General features: G+C 34.3%; 1 protein-coding gene across 1 annotated transcript in view; it reads right to left on the minus strand.

The window, feature by feature from the left end:
- Positions 1-2920: 2920 nt before the first annotated feature.
- LOC140756947 (uncharacterized) overlaps positions 2921-17299 on the minus strand; it is a 303409-nt gene continuing 289030 nt past the window's right edge. Inside the window, exons 3-16 of the mRNA XM_073092487.1 lie at positions 16267-16411; positions 15800-15867; positions 15011-15158; positions 14025-14137; positions 12890-13004; positions 11239-11366; positions 10313-10428; positions 9796-9905; positions 9054-9190; positions 7660-7758; positions 6682-6807; positions 5936-6058; positions 4639-4743; positions 2921-3279 (exon numbers count right to left, since the gene is read on the minus strand). Of these exons, the coding sequence (XP_072948588.1) occupies positions 3185-3279; positions 4639-4743; positions 5936-6058; positions 6682-6807; positions 7660-7758; positions 9054-9190; positions 9796-9905; positions 10313-10428; positions 11239-11366; positions 12890-13004; positions 14025-14137; positions 15011-15158; positions 15800-15867; positions 16267-16411 (1628 nt within the window). The 3' untranslated portion in view covers positions 2921-3184. The remainder of the gene's footprint in view (positions 3280-4638; positions 4744-5935; positions 6059-6681; positions 6808-7659; positions 7759-9053; positions 9191-9795; positions 9906-10312; positions 10429-11238; positions 11367-12889; positions 13005-14024; positions 14138-15010; positions 15159-15799; positions 15868-16266; positions 16412-17299) is intronic.

Consider the following 17299-nt stretch of genomic DNA (forward strand, 5'->3'; position numbering starts at 1 on the left):
AAAATGCTCAGCACGATTTCTCTACAATAAATCTATCTATTTTAAATTTAGACTTATCTTTTATCTGTATAATAATTTAGCGTACAGTACAAATGTATATTTGAAAGCGTTTTTTTCTATAAATAATAGATATATTCATATAAGTCCCGTTAAAATAAAAAGATTAAACGAAAAAAAAATGCTTTTAAATTAAAATACTGCAAAAAATGTCTTAATCCGGGACTTTGATTGAAAAAGAGAAGCTTAAAAAATGAAATAAGTAATATTACTTAATTATTCGTTTTTACCACGCTTTTGTTAGCTTGACCTGTATGTATGTAACGGAATCTTTGAATTCGATTTTTACCCACTTTGAACGGTCAGATTAATTTAAAATTTTGAACAATCATCAAGAATCGATGACAGTCACGATTTTAATAATTTTATCCCATTCACCTCATCAGGATCGTCAGGAATCAGGTTTAACATTTCCTTGTGCGGTTTTAGCGTGGTTTTTAGTTTTTAAACTATAATTAATTTATACATTTCCTTATATATACAGGGTGATCACTTTTTTCGTTTCAATATAACATTGTTTAGTTTCGATACTAACCTAGAAAATATTTTAAAACTGTGGTTCAAATGCTTAAATATAATAGTTTATTAAAATATCGGAACAAAAACTTGTTTCAATAAAGCTTGTAAATCAAAATGCCGATATTTCTACCTCTCGCTTATTATATTTTATGTGCGAGCGAGAAACGTGTACAAAGATCATTTTGTAATTAAATATTTATTGAAACAAGTTATCGTTTGCTTTTTAAATTTAAATCATATTTTTATTACAGATATACCATGATTGAGTGGTTTAAAATAAAAAGTTTTTTTTTTAATATTTAAAAGCATTTTGATCCACAGTAAATGCAAACGTATTATATAAAAAAACGTTGAAAGAAAAACTTTAAAAAAAAAAACAGCTGCTCTGTTATTTCAAAAACAAAAAACGAAAAAATTTCTATACAACACGTTTCCACTTCACCATTATTTTTATATTTCGTAATAAATATTAAAATACGTTTACATACTAACAACAGATGAAAAAAGCAGTAAACATCACAAAATAATAGACTCGCGAATCTGTCGATGCCTAAAGTCTTGTCAAATCACTGGTTCTCAACACAAAGGGGGGTTTTCAGCGCCATCTTGCGAGAAGCAACACTAACTATAATAATTATTTATAATTAAATTTTATATCTATTGGTGCGATGCGGTTTGGATAGGGTTCCGTGTATAACATAATTTTTCTAAAATAATTTCGTCACTATTTTTGTATTATAAAAATATAAAAAACAAAAAAGGTGAAAAACATAGAATTTTTATTATGAACAGTTTGAAAAAAGTATGTCGTTTTCTATTTAACAGGCGAAACGTGAAGTTCTTTAATAATCGTAGGTAATTTTTATTATCAAAATTTTAGTGATTATATTCAAATATTATCCACGAATTATAAATAAAAGTCCCATGATACTTATTAATAATTGTCGTTAATGGAGACTCATTAATTGTTAATTTAAATTCTTATATTATTAAGTTTTAAGTAAATTTGAACTAAATAGTAATTATAATTCATTATTTTAAAATCATATAGTTTTAAATCATAAAAGAACAATTTTTATTAAAGATTGTCCATTTTTTATTAAAGGTGCAAAGATATTTTACTTTTATTTTTCTTGTTCCAATTTAAAATTTAATCATTTTTAAATGTTATTAATAAATTTTACTTAATAAATGTATGTATATTACATGTAGAACAAGGTCAATTATAGAAATTGATTTACAAAAAAATATTTAGACGATCGTTTTAATTTAAATTAGAATTGTCTTTTTATTTTAATCGACAATTTTGTGTTTTTTTTCTCAGGAACAATTTTTGTAAAGGGATCAAGTACCCAAGAACAATTTTAATAAATTTACACTAATTTTAATAAAGCAATACTTAAAATGTATTTTCAGTGAAATACATTTTAAATACAAAGTCTCCTATCTACTCGAATTATTAAGAACAATTATTATTATTATAAAAATTACCCAAATTCAACAATTGCAGTGCTGATTTTACACAAACAGTGAACGATAAAGTTTCGCCGCTAGAGGTCGCCACTGTATAACCAATATTACATAATGTGATGAATTTTTAATATATTTTAAATTGAGATTGAGTACCTACGTAATGAACAAATTTTAAGTTTTTAGTATAAGTATATTTTGCTTCCTTTTTAGGGTTCTGTGCTATAGAACGCAAAACCGGAACATTATTACTAAGACTTTGCTGTCTGTTCGTCTGTCACAGAGATCTATCTATCTCTTGAATTATAAAAGCTTCATTTTTTTTACAGAGTGTGTATTAAAAACAAAAGAGGCGGGTCCCCATATATGAAAATGGTTCTTTTTTCAGATTTTTCTGATTTGTCTGCTGAACTCTAATATATTTTCATACTATACTTATACAGCAGCTACGGTAGAAATAAAAAAAAAACAAACTATTCTAAAAAATATATTATGAAATTCCATGTAATACCGAACCCTGGTGGCTACTGCCGCCCATGGACATCTGTAATCAACCCCAGATAGGATTAGATATTCCTACCTGAGGTCGGCCACAGATGCGGCGCTACCCCTGAGGACTAAGCTAGAACGCGTCGGAAAAGTCTATCTCCCTTACACCCTTCAAACCAGAACACAGAAGCATATTTTGCATATAAATTAATAAAGATACTACCCTGCCTTGAATCTGACTACGCTGCCTTGAATCTGAATGAAACCACGGAAGACTAATTTGTCACTTATTTTTTTGAATTCTTGACAAATAAAAACTATTTTAAAGAAATTTTACGAATAAATAACTAATACAGCGTAATTTACGTATTAAATAAATAATTATTTTAAATATTTTAAGGACATTGTAGCACGGAGAGATGGCAAAACTTTCTTATGCAACTATTTCAATTCTCAAAACTGGGTACATTTTCTTGTTAGGAGTGAGTAATCTTTACTAATCTATGAATTTGCAATACAATTTTCACAACGTGATATCAATAATTAATTCGTTATACAGTGGCGCCCTCAACTTTGAACTACCCCAATCTTATTTTCAAAATCGGAAACCCACATCCAAGCCGATCGGTACAGTCTAAGCACAGGAGTATCATCTAGTCATGAGCACGAGTGACGTCAGCAAGATGGCGGCCGGTGTGACGCGGGTGCCTTGGCTGTTGTATTTGCTGCTCTGTTCGCATGTACCTGTAAATTAAATATTAATTATAATTAATTATTGTTATTAATTAAAATTATTTATTTCCTTAAGTTTTAATATTCATTTTTTTGTTTAAATTATATTTTTTGTACATATTGCATATAGATTTATAGTTTGTAAATAGATAGATAGATTATATACAATTATGTTACTAAAAATAATTAAATTTTATTTTAATTATTATTCTTTGAAATTATTTAAGTTGAAAAATGTTCATATCTATAACCGCTTTTGACAAACAAGCAACTATACGTTTTCAAAACATCCCACAATTTTACGTCACGTTTACTCAATCCATTATTCTGTTCCGTTTGCTTAGTAGACTGAGTAAACGTAACAATAAGTAAGTACTCAAGTCTACCTCACATATTCGCAAAAAAGAGAGACAAAACATAAAGCGCCATTTTGTCAATTTAGACATTTAATGTTACGTTACTGACATTATAGTTCTGATACAATCCGCTAGGGGCGCTGATTGGAATTTGTAAATACGTAAACAAATACCAAAACAGTCATATTTGTCAAAACGTAAAAACTCATGGTAAGGGTACTGATTCATAATAAGGTGTCCAAAATATAAACAAGAAATGTCATTGTCAAAATACGATTACAGGTATTGTAAACCCTAACAATATAACAAAGAGTTCGACCACGATCACGAAAGTGAATAACATCGGCTATAAATTAAAAAAATTGCGGCACAAAAAATGTTTTGTATTCCGAATGTGTTACCATTATCACATTTTAATTTTCTACTATAAACCTTCTTTTTATTATTATTACTGTATGGAACGAAATTGAGGTGATATAAATATTGGAAAATGTGAATTGATCTTAACTTATTTAGATTATTATTTTACTATCGTTTTATTACTTTAATATTCAAAAATGAGAAACTACCATTTGAAACATATTTTTCCTCTGTCCTTTGTTTACATTTTGGACATCTAATTATGAATCGGACTATAGTATATTTTCTGATAATAAATGAGTGGCAGTAATAAGGCAGTGATTGCCTAGTGGTTAAGAAACTCGGCCTGTCGATCGAGGGGTCCGAGGTTCAAATCCCAGGCACGCACTGATTTTTCAAAGTTATGTGTGTATTAAAAAAAATTATCACTTGCTAAACGGTGAAGGAAAACATCGTGAGGAAACCTGCATACCTGAGAGATTTATAAAAAAAATCTCAAAGGTATGTGAAGTCTACCAATACGCACTTGTCCAGCGCGGTGGACTATGGCATAATCCTTCTCATTATGAGAGGAGACCCGTGCCCAGCAGTGGGACAGTAATGGGTTGATGATGAATATAAAAAATAATATTATAATAAATAAATGGGTGTCTACCGTTGCTAGTGAGGTTGTAGGCCTTGTCCCCCTCTCTGCCGGGGATGATGCTTCTATCGCAGGATCGCGCCACTGCACTCAGGGCCAACGCTCCGTTGTGGCTCTCTGAAATGAACAAACAGAAGCAATTAATTTATATGTAAATAAAAGGACAAAATAATATACTAAGGACACAATTGATGGTGGAAGGTTCTACCACCATCATTTTTGGAAGGTGGTAGAACCCTTTGTGGTTCGACTCCAGCGGCACCACCGCCACACCTATTTCTACCTAATAACAGCAGTGTTAGGCGCTGCTGTGTTCCGGTTTGAAGGGTGTGGTAAGGGAGACGTACTGTTCCGAGGCGTTCCAGCTTAGTCCTCAGGGGTAGCGGCGCATCTGTGGCCGACCTCAGGTAGGAATGAATATCTAATCCTATCTGGCATTTATTAAAGATGTCCATGGACTGTATGCTCGTCTGCTACTCCGAATGCGTGAGTCTTATTTATTTTATGATAAGTTTAATCCTTAATATTAATTAATAAAATAATAATAATAAATGGCATATTAAATATCTTACATCCTCTACTTAAAAGGGCATCGATTGACGACTAATGTAAGACTATAGAATTCAATGCAAACTTTGTTAGTAATTATATTGTCATTTATAATCTTGTTTTATTGTGCGAATCAATAGACATTACAAATAATGTAAATTCACAATTAAATCAATGTATAATGTGACGATCTAAGTATAATATTTCAATATTTTATCTCTAATTGCCCTCTTAATGAAAATCAATTGCTCCCGCTGATATAATAATATCATTTGCGAATGAAACGATATTTCTCCGCCCTTTTTCTTCGATTTCGTGTCTTTCCACCACTTAACTGCGCATCTTGGAATTCCGCGTAAATTACACCATGACAGCCATTAAATGGCTGACACATTTGTCAGCTGTTTGAGCCGTTTAATGGCTTCCTTCAATTACAAGGCGGTGAGATATCTATACTTATCTATGGGGAAATACGTAAACAGATACAAAAACAGTCACTTTGGTAAAAACTCATACTAAGGTTACACTTTCCTGTTAGGAGTCATCAATCCTCATGTGATTTTTTTCATGTATGATGATTATGTATAGTTATCGCCAAACTGCTAGTCCGCTCTGAAGTTGTTGCGAGCTGGTTTACTCATACAATTTCCTATAGCGACGCAATTCATTTCTATATTCAGAGGGGACTAGCAGTTTTACACGGACTATAACTACTTAATCGACCACTTAATTACTTAACAGAATTGAACGCTGAACTCACCGTTCCCATGCGAATGTTCGTACATGAAGCAGAATGTACGTGGATGTGAGGAGGCCCTGGCCACTGGCGCCGCGATCAGGAACCCGCGGTTACCCTCCTGCCAGCTGCCGTAACATGTGTATACTGGAAACGAAACATTATTTATATATTTACTATTTTTTTTTGTAACATAGGAGTAGCAGACGAGCGTACAGTCCACCTGATGGTAAGTGGCTACTGCCGTATGGACATCTGTAATCAACCCCAGATAGGATTAGATATTACCTGAGGTCGGCTACAAATGCGCCGCTACCCCTGAGGACTAAGCTGGAACGCCTCGGAAAGGTATGTCTTTCTTATCACACCCTTCAAACCAGAACACAGCAGCGCTTAACACTGTTGTTATAACAGAAATAGGTGTGGCGCTGTTGCCGCCAAAGTCGATCCACAAAGGGTTTTGCCTATTGTATTTAACTATTTGGTATTATTATTATTATTATTATTTTCTTGACATGTGATTATTTAATCTTATTATTGACTTGATGCTTATGTAATTATTATTATTAATCGACTAATGCCATTCAGGTATTATAATTCAAGTAGGAAATTTTAATTTATGTTTTATATAATTTTGTTGATTTTTTGCAAACCTTATACAGGTAGAACACACTGGACTGTAATATGTGCACAATATCTGTGTAATAACTGTGTTCTAGTAAATAAAGAATTTGAATTTGAATTTCTATTCTATTGTACAAAATACGTACCAACACTAGTGCAAGAGGATTTGAACTCGATAGTGTCCTGGGCAGCTCCACAACCAATACTGGCGCTGTCGTAGTCTCCCGCCACACACTCCGCTGCTCGTTGTATCTCACTCGATTCCGAATCACCTGGAAATATTTAAAGGACTCATTTTGTAAAATATACACAGTGTTTAGGGTTCCGTACTATATATGAAAAACGGATCTAAGTATCCGCTGTTTATGTCAGTCACAGGAATATATCTTTTGAGATCTCTTGAGATATATTCCTGTGACAGACGGTCAAAAACCATATGGTTCAAGAACCATAAAAGAAATAATGAATACTTTAAAACTTGAGTTTTTTAACTTGAGTTAGTTGCCAACGTTTACGAAAAAAATATGTGTTTTCTTAAAAATGAGGCGTTTACTTAAGTTTTACATTTTTCGTAACTTCCCAGAATTTGATTCTTATAAGCGACACTATCTGATAATGGAATAATAATAATAATAATATAGGCTGTGTTATTTATTTTCAAAATGAACTCCTTTGATTTCCAGTTAGAGAAAATGAAATCTTAAACTAATGATGCAGTGTTAGTTTTTATCAAAATCGGCCTCGTAACTCCTTTCAGCATTTTTCGCTAATCCTTATAGTTTCGGATTTGGCCCTGAAGGCCCGTTTGAAAAACTAACCCTGTACATAAACCATTAACGTTAACTTTTTTAACACTGTTTATATAACTTTAATATACATTCAAAATTCAATAAAATAATTTGTTCACTTATGAATTATTTTTTTGCCATTATCTAATAATTATACATATTTTTTAAATTTATTTACATTGTAATGTATTCACTTCTGAATATAATAAATAATGTCTTATTGTAACACTGTAATTAATTATAATTTCTTTATTATTAAATAATTAAAAAAAGATAAAATGAAAAACCAATATAAACTAAACATAAGAATAAATAAAATAAATAATAAATACATACCAATAGTTATTTGTTGTCGCTTCCTTCGTCTGTCCGCTAAAGAGTTCACTATGGAATATCGGCCGAATATTGGACATCGCATTGGATGCATAGTCGTTGCTGTAAACAAAGAATATATATTTAATTATATATTTTCTCTTTTTTTATATTTAACCTAACGATAAGGCTGACGAGCTACCTGGTGAAAAGCAGTCACCGTCGCCTATGGACATTTGCAACACCAGAGGAGTCGCCAATGCATCGCCGGCTTTGAAAGAGAGCTCTTTTTCCAGCCCTCTTGAAGAGCCCCATGTTATAGCCCTGAGTTAATATCTCAGAAGGAAGTCCATTTTGAAAGTGGTAGAACCCTTTGTGGTTCGACTCCGACAGCAGTGTTAAGCGCTGCTGTGTTCCGGTTTGAAGGGTGTGGTAAGGGAGACAGACTTTTCCGAGGCGTTCCAGCTTAGTCCTCAGGGGTAGCGGCGCATCTGTAGCCGACCTCAGGTAGGAATACCTAATCCTATCTGGGGTTGATTACAGATGTCCATGGGCGGCAGTAGCCATCTACTGTTTGCTCGTCTGCTACTCTTTTATTATAAAAAAAATCACATTTTGCACGTACGCGGCAAAAATGACCGTTCAAACCGAACCGTGGAGGACCGCCACGGGTCCAGTTGATATGGATGGAACTTCATCCTTCGGCGAGTGGTGCGATGAAGGTGATATAGGCACCAGATCGAACAGTTCCTCAGAACACTCACAACACTTTTATTTGCATTAATTTAATTTTCTTTTAATTTCGAAATAGTGCAGTTTGAAATAATTAATTCACTTTATTTTTCATACCTATAGTCTGATTCATAATTAGATGTCCAAAATGTAAACAAAGGTGTTGACCTATCAAGAATATACGTTTCAAATGGTAGTTTCTTATTTTTGACAATATTTAATTAAAACAACAATAATAAAATAATAATCTAAGTAAATTAACATCAATTCACATTTTCTAATATTTATATTACCTCAATTTCGTTCCATACAGTAACAAATAAAAAACTAGGTTTATGGTAGAAAATTAAAATGTGATAATGGTAACACAATCGGAACCCAGAACATTTCTTGTGCCGTCATTTTTAAGTTTCGTAGCTGATGTTATTCATTTTCGTGATTGTAATCGAACTCAAATGTATCATCGTTTTCATAGCGCGTTTGTTAAATTGTGAATAAGTGTAAAGTTTTCGTTTTTTGTTGAGTTTGTTAAAGTTTTTGTTTCTTGTTAATTTTGACAGTGACATTTGTTTGTTTACATTTTGGACATCTAATTATGAATCAGACTATAAGTGATAAGGGTTTTTCACCCTTAACATTTAAAAACGAGTCAGCTGGTTTAAATATATAAAATAGTGTTTACTTACTGGTAAGAGTGACGTATCTTGGCGCGGCTGGATCAGAACAGGCATCTTGAGGAGCTTCCCATAAGGAAGCGCCTCTCTGCAACTCCAGGACATTACCATCACGGAGGTGGAACATCAGGCACACGTGGCCAGACTCACTGGAATTGAAAGAACGTTGAATGAAAGGAAGAAAGAAAAATATTTCCTATATATATTATAGTAGGGAATACTATTTCCCTACTATAATATTTGAATGAAAAAAAGTAAGAAAAAATGTATAATAAAAAATAAAATGTATACTTGAGTGCAATATCTTGACTAATTAATTAAAAATATTAAAAAGCCAAGTGCGAATAAACTAAAACTCATTGTTTTGTATTTTTTTTATTTCTTGGACAAGACAAGAACCCCCACAATAGAAAAAAAAAGAATTTTAAAAGGGATAGGAAATTTTTAAAAAGACGTTTCGATCAAAGTTATGTTTTCGGCCAAAATCGGTCTTATATTTCAGCGTAAAATTATTGAATCAAAAAATATAAATTCGTAGAAATAACGTGTCTGCTTCTGTGAGTCTGTAATTTTAAAATTTTAGGCATTTGTGATTGTGTAAACTTTCATAAGTTAGGTGTAAATTTGCGGTCGAAAATGGTTCCGGCCGAAGTATCCGTTTCGACCAAAAAATAACTTGGCGAAATTCCGGTTTCTACCACCGGTGGCCACAAACCAGTTTGAACCGGTTACAACCAAACAGCTAACAACTCACCATCCCCTAGTGACGTGCGCCACTAGTGTGATATGCTTCTTGTCCTTCTGCTCGAGTATCGAGTGGCACACCAGCCGCTTCTCCTCAAACGTGCCGTCCTCGTTCATTATCTGCAAAGTTACATCAAAAACGGTTTAGTTATTATCAAAAGTAATGTAGTATTAGTGAAATAGTGATTGGTGAACATTATAGAACACAAGAACAATGTGTGAACTCCCTTATGTGCTATAGATATCTCACCGCCTTGTAATTGAAGGAAGCCATTGGTTAATGCCCCCCATGGACATCTGTAATCAACCCCTGATAAGATTAATTCCTACCTGAGATCGACTACAGCATTGCTACCCTTAAGTATGTCTCCCTTACCACACCCTTCAAACCAAAACACAGCAGCGCTTAACTGTTGTTATAACAGAAATAAGTGTGACGGTGGTGCCCTACCACATTTAATGTGTAGCGCCATCTTAGCGAGTCGCGGAAAGTCTCCACTATAAAATTAAAATAGTTTCAAAATTACCTTAAGTGTCGCATTCTTGGTGGTAAAACGATATTGGTGTGTGTGGTCTAAGCTGAACCACTTGTGGTGCTCCACTATCCACTTTGGGAAGTGGCAACGGTTGTGCTCGTCGTCGCCTGCAAGTGGAACATTTGACATAAGTTTATGATGGATTAAATGGATTTTAATATTTGAAAGGTGGGTTCGTCGTTGCATACAAGTGGAACATTTGACATAAGTTTATGATTAATTTGAATATTTGAGAGGTGGGTTCGTCGTTGCATACAAGTGGAGCATTTGTAATAAGTCAATGATAGAATTAAATACAAGTTTTCGAGAGGGAAGGGCTTCGTTGTAGTCTGCAAGTGGAACATTAATTGTAAAGCCGTCAATGAATAATCAACATTTATAAGGGCTACCGAAAAATTAAATTTGTCATACATTCCACTATCGTCGTCTTTTCCTCAATTATTAACTTTTTGTCTATCTGTCTGTGTTTCTATTTGTTTCGGCTAATCTCCAAAATGTCTATACCGATTTTGACGGGACTTTCATTAGCAGTTAGCTGATGTTATAAGGATAACTTTGTATACTTTTATTTTAGAAAAAATAACTAAGGTTCCGCGCAAATCTCAACAACTATTAACATTTTTGTCTATGTCTGTATTTCTATATGTTTCGGACAAATCTCCTATACATTATTAAACGCGGGTAAACTAAAACAGTATTTTTTCAAAATTCCTCATAAAAACAGCCAAAAAACAACCACACATAAAAATGTGTAAAAAAATTACTAAATACAATTATCCATTTTTTTGTCTGTCTGTGTTTCGACTTTTTCAGACATATATTTTTTTTAATTCCTCATAAACAAAGGCCCAAAATAACAATAAAATAATTATGACTACCTCCCATACGGCTAAAATGAAGAAAGTAGTCATACTAACTATTAGTAAGCTTCATGGTCCTACTGCCATCAGTAGGTGAAGAGAGTCCATTGCAAGTAGCATCGCCGGACTGTGCGATGATGTAAGTCATACTCTTGTCACTGTGCTGCCCTTTGTAGATGAAACATCTGGAATACATTGAAAATTTGGATCAAGAAATATATAAATGAAGTAATTACCACGCTAAAATCGCACAAGGAAAATCGTTAATCCTGATTCCTGACGATCCTGATGGATAACGATCCTAATGGGATAAAATTATTAAAATCATGTATTGTCATCGGTTTTTGATAATTGTCCAAAATTTTTAATTAATCGGACCGTTCAAAGTGGGTAAAAATCGAGTTCAAAGATTCCGTTACATACATATACTCTACATATAAACATAGATAGATACAACCCAAGCTAGTATAAAAGCGCGGTAAAAACGTGCAATCAGAATTTATTCTTCGGCATATTTAAATAAATCAATAAATAAAACGCTTTCAACACTCACAGCCCCACACTAGGCTTACCTGTATCGTGGGTGCTATGTACACACACATAGACAAATACACAAACACCCAGACCCATAAACAGAACCCTAAATTCATTATTTGGATATCTGTCTGGCCGGGGATCCTCTGTGTGTCAGACCGGTATAGTGACCGCTCCGCCACGCGGGTAGTCAACCCGATTAATAAATAATTATAGTTTAAAGACTAAGAACCACGCTAAAACCCCTTTTTAACACGCTTTTATTAGCTTGGGTTGTATGTTTTTATTATTAACACGCTTTTATTAGCTTGGGTTGTACGTTTGTATGTATGTATGTACGTAACAGTAGCGGAATCTTTGAGCCCGATTTCTATCCACTTTGAACGTTCAGTTTAATTCAAAATTTTGAAGAATTATCAAAAACCGATGACAATACACGATTTTAATAATTTTGTACCATTGTCCTTATCAACATCCTCTGGATTAACGATTTTCGAGGCGAGATTGTTCAAGCACCTTCAGCAATGTTCATCGCAAGTTTAGATTGCAAATAATTATTGCTATTTAGTTTCAATAGGCGTATTTGTTATAGCGTGATTTTTAGTGTAGAAAATAATAATGTTATTAAGGTGGTAGAAACCCTTTATGGTTCGACTCCGGCGGTACCACCGCCTCACCCATTTCTGTTATAACAGCAGTGTTAAGCGTTGCTGTGTTCCGGTTTGAAGGGTGTGGTAAAGGAGACATACTTTTTCGAGGCGTTTCAGCTTAGTCCTCAGGGGTAGCCACGCATCTGTGGCCGACCTCAAGTAGACTTATCTGCAGTTGATTATAGATGTCCATGGGCGGCAGTAGCAACTTACCATCAGGTGGACTGCATGCTCGTCTGCTACTTCTATATTATAAAAAAATGTTCAAAACTCTCTCTTCTCCTACTCATCACTCTATTCCCCTCTCTCTCTCTGCGCATCTTTATCTCATATCTCTCTCACTCTTTCATCGCCTCTCTCTATTCCCCTCTCTCTCTCTTTCACCGCATCTTTATCTCATCTCTCTCACTCTTATATACTAACTATTATTTCCTCTTTTTTCTTTCATGCAAATTATATTTCCTTTTTTCTCCAGCGACATGTCATTATAACCTTTCCATACAATTCTTTCACACATTTCTTACCTATAAGTATCTTCATCTGACGCAATCGAGTTTCGTCTCGTGACCTGCGATATCTGACCCACCAGGTACCTCGTGGAGCCCTCCTTCCATGTAGCGAGGCATACTAGTTCCTCCACTGGAAATAAAACGAAAAGACTATAAAATTTATGTACAATAAAATATTTACAAATAAATAATTATCATTAATTAAATTAAAAAAGAAGCGGGTTGATAAATGAAACGAAATAGTATAATATACAAATAAAAACTTATTTAAAAAAATGTACATATATACAGAAATAAAAAAAAGACATTAAATTAAATTATTAAGATGTATTAAAATTATTTAATTGTTATATTTGATAAATTATAATTAAAATTAATGAAATATTAATATTATTGACTAATTGAATTCAATTTAATTAATTACAAATGTATTTACACAAATTTAGCTTTAAAATAAAACCTTTCTACCAAAATATATACCTAAGAAAGCACAAAATTATTTATTTTGGTATGAGTGTTAAATAAATCAATGAAAAAACAAATTCAAAAGTTTCCAAAAAATATTAAATTAAGTATACATTAATAAAGTATGATAAAAATTAATATTAAAAAATCGTATTGAATAAGGTTGAGGTAGCCCTCGATAGATTTTTCCTCTGTTGTGGATGGTCATATTTTTTTCAAAATACGCAAAAAAACGCTTTGTACAACACAGCTCAGCAGTAGGGTTCCCTGTGTCGTGGGTGCCATGGACACATAGAAAAACCATATCTAATCTAATAATAATCTAATACATATTAAAATATCTGCTGTTTTCATTATTGTTTGTCGTTTTTTTCTTTTGTTGTTTTGTAACACCTGCTGCAAATTCTCTACATCCACCCAGGGTTGACTGGTAGAGAATGCCATCAGGCATTATGTTTGCCCTTTTGTACATTTCTTTTTAGAGGTGATGCAATAAACTTTAAATAAATAAATAAAATCCCAGATTTAAATTCTTCTTTTAAATCTGTCTGGCCGGGAGTTGAACACAAAACCCTGACCGGTATGGTGACTTCGCTACACGGGTCGTTGGCTTGCCTGGTCGGGGACCAAACCCGGAACACTGCACGTCCGCCACGCGGGCCAAAGTATAACTTGCAACCCTTACCGTTACTCTCAGTGCCCGGTACGTCAGGGCAGGCCATGTAACGCAACAGCAGCCTGGAGTCGTCAGTACAGGACTCCGCCCTGGATAGAGGGGAGATGCAATCGCCTGAACCCCTGGAAACACAGAAACAGGAATAGAGAAAAATAAACAAGGTAAAAATGTGTAAAGTTTGAAGAAGTAGTCAACCCCAGATAGGATTAGATATTCCTACCTGAGATCGGTCACAGATGCGCCACTACCCCTGAGGACTACGCTGGAACGCCTCGGAAAAGTATGTCTCCTTACCACACCCTTCAAACCACAACACAGTAGCACCTAACACTGCTGTTATAAGGCAGAAATAGGTGTGGCTGTGGTGCCACCGGAGTCGAACCACAAAGGGTTCTACCACCTTCAAAGAAACATTTTTGAGATACCACCGCCAGAGTAGTGCTGCTGTTTTCTGGTTTGAATCGTTTCGTTTGAAATATTTAGTGTTGGTCCCATAATCATGACATATAACTACAAAACAAATATATCAGTTGTAAAGCAAAACTTGAAAAGTTCTTTTTTGAAAGCTTTATTTGAAAGGAAGTCACTAGAAGATTAGTATACCACCTGCTATCTGCAGTTATGTACAGAGTACACTGCACTTATATTTGTTATTTTAATTATGAAGCAAAATGTGTAAATTTCATAAAGAAAACTCGGCAGTAGACCAGTAGACGAACCTCTTAGTAGACCAACCTATAAAGTAGTAGACGGCCATTGAATTAACAATAACGTCTACTCCTTCATTTAAGAATAGGTTTCATTGTCGATTTAACTTCAGAGTAGACCAGAAGACCAACTTAAGTAGGCCCGTAGACTAACTTAAATACACCAGTAGATGTACTTAAATATACTAGAACACCACCTTACCAATATACGAATATACGAATAGATTAACTTAAGCAGACTAGCAGACCGTCTTAAGTAGACTAACTAAAGTAGACCAGTAGACCAACCTGCTATACGTGAAGGTGAAGGGCGGCGGATGGAAGGGACACGACTGTGGTATCGGTCGCGGTTCCTTCCTGAACATGGAGTACAGTGGCGCGTCACCACTGATCTCGTCGCAGACGGAGTTCACTGAATCCTTCTGGCTGCAGTATGCTGTGGAGAAGATGAAAGAATAAATTAATCATTACAAAAGATTTAGCTGTCATAATTAATCTTCTTCGTGAAACTGGTAAAGGCAATTCCCTTCCCATTAGCAAACACATCGTCCTCGAGTACAGTATTGCTTTAGGACCTCGTAAAACATCTACGTCCTAATGTCCCATTGCTGGTCGTCGATTTCCTTCAAGAAGGGTCCAGGGCACAGTTATCCACACCAACCAAACGTAGATTAGCAGAACATTATGCTTATAAAATAAATTTGAAAATGCCAAGGATACGATCCTCGGACCCACGACTTTGTATTTTTTTTAATTTTGAAATTATGAAAAATAATCAATATATTTAGAACTGCTGTGGGTGGTAGCAGTCTTTAACTACCAACCAGTGATAAGTGATCTACACTTGACCCATAGCGACCGTTATTATTTATTATTCAATGTATCCAGGTTGTGCCAAAGATAGATGTTTGAAAATTTTGTGAGCGGAAATTGTCAAATTTCGATCCGTGGTAGCCAAAAAATTGGATAGATCGATTATTAATAACGCGCGAAGATGTTAGATATGAAAGATCAATTTACAATGTTGGACGTGCAATTTGTGTCTAATTAAAAAATTAGTTACGTGTATGTACTCACTTTCTTTGTATTGTAAAACATATTTGTGCTTTTCGTGGATGACCATACATCTGTAGCAGTCGTAGGCCCTAGAATGAGACAAAATCCAGATTAGTATTATGCTTAATGCTTAAGCTTAACGCTTTTGTACCACATCACATAAGCTTAATGCTTTTGTACCACATCATTTTTCGTTCAATAAAGTGTAAATAAATAAAATAAAAGGCGCTTACCTCGGGCAAAGAATTAGCTTAGCTATTCAACGAGGTAATGTCATTATAATTAGTTAATTATTTTTTACTTTTACTTGTAGTGACGTACAAGACGGTTTCATTTTTTTGTTATTTTTTATTTAATTTAACTCTTATTAGCGTCAATATTTAATATAAAAAATAATATAAATTCAATTGATTTTTTGTGTAATACTAAATAACTTCGACACCGCGATTCAGACCACTTCCAACGCCATCTAGTATCATCTCACTCACCTGTCATACAGCAGGAACTTGTCATACGACTCCGTCTCCGAGCACTCGCCCTTCGACTGTATGTGTGTTGAGTTGATCGCGATCAGCCCCGGGATGCCGGACTGGAACCAGCTGCCCGTCCAGTCTGCTGGGAACGTGCAGCCACCTGGAAGACAAAGAACCGTTATAGTTTACAACAATAATATATTTTTTTATAATATAGCAGTAGCAGACGAGCATGCAGTCCACCTGATGGTAAACTACTGCCGCCCATGGACATCTGTAATCAACCCTAGATATGATTGAATATTCCTACCGGAGGTCAGCTACAGGTACGCCGGTACCCCCCACAGGGCCAGGTTCAAACCAGAACACAGCAGCTTTTAACACCACTATTATGAGGCAGAAATAGGTGTGGCGGTGGTGCCGCCGGAGTCGAACCATAAAGGGTTCTACCACATTGTAAATTCAAAGCGTCGACATTTCCTGCGACATTATATGATTCTACAAGAGAGTGCGACAGATAATACGAAAACTTACATGAAATGTAGTATTAATATATTTATTGTTCTTAGTTTGTAGTTCTCTTTTTTCCTTGTGTTACTTCGTTATGTTTATTTTTATTTTTCTTTCATTTACCTGTTTTTCTACTATTTAATAGTCGGTACTGTATTTATTCCTTTGTTTTGTATTTAAACATTTATTTACCTACGTTATATTGTGAATAGTTTGTTTCAAGTAGATAAAAATAATGTTATGACGTCATTATATATAAAATTCTCGTGTCACAATATTAGTTACAGTACTCCTGCAAAACGGTTTTACCGATTTTCACCAAATTTTATATGCATTCAGTAGGTCTGAGAATTGGCTACTATCTATTTTTCATATCCCTAAGTGATAGGGGTTGTTCACCCTTAACATTTTTTATATTTATATGGCATCATTATGAGATCATTTATAAAGAGATCTGATATATGATATGCGTGGCTTGGTAGACTTCAGGTCTACCAAGCCACGCTTGGCTATCGCAGAAGACTATGGCGTTCTCAAT

This window comes from Epargyreus clarus, unplaced genomic scaffold (genome assembly GCF_041222505.1).
Source record: "Epargyreus clarus isolate Ecla_fem2 unplaced genomic scaffold, WU_Ecla_fem_2.2 ptg000036l, whole genome shotgun sequence".
In the NCBI taxonomy this organism is placed as follows: Eukaryota; Metazoa; Arthropoda; class Insecta; order Lepidoptera; family Hesperiidae; genus Epargyreus; species Epargyreus clarus.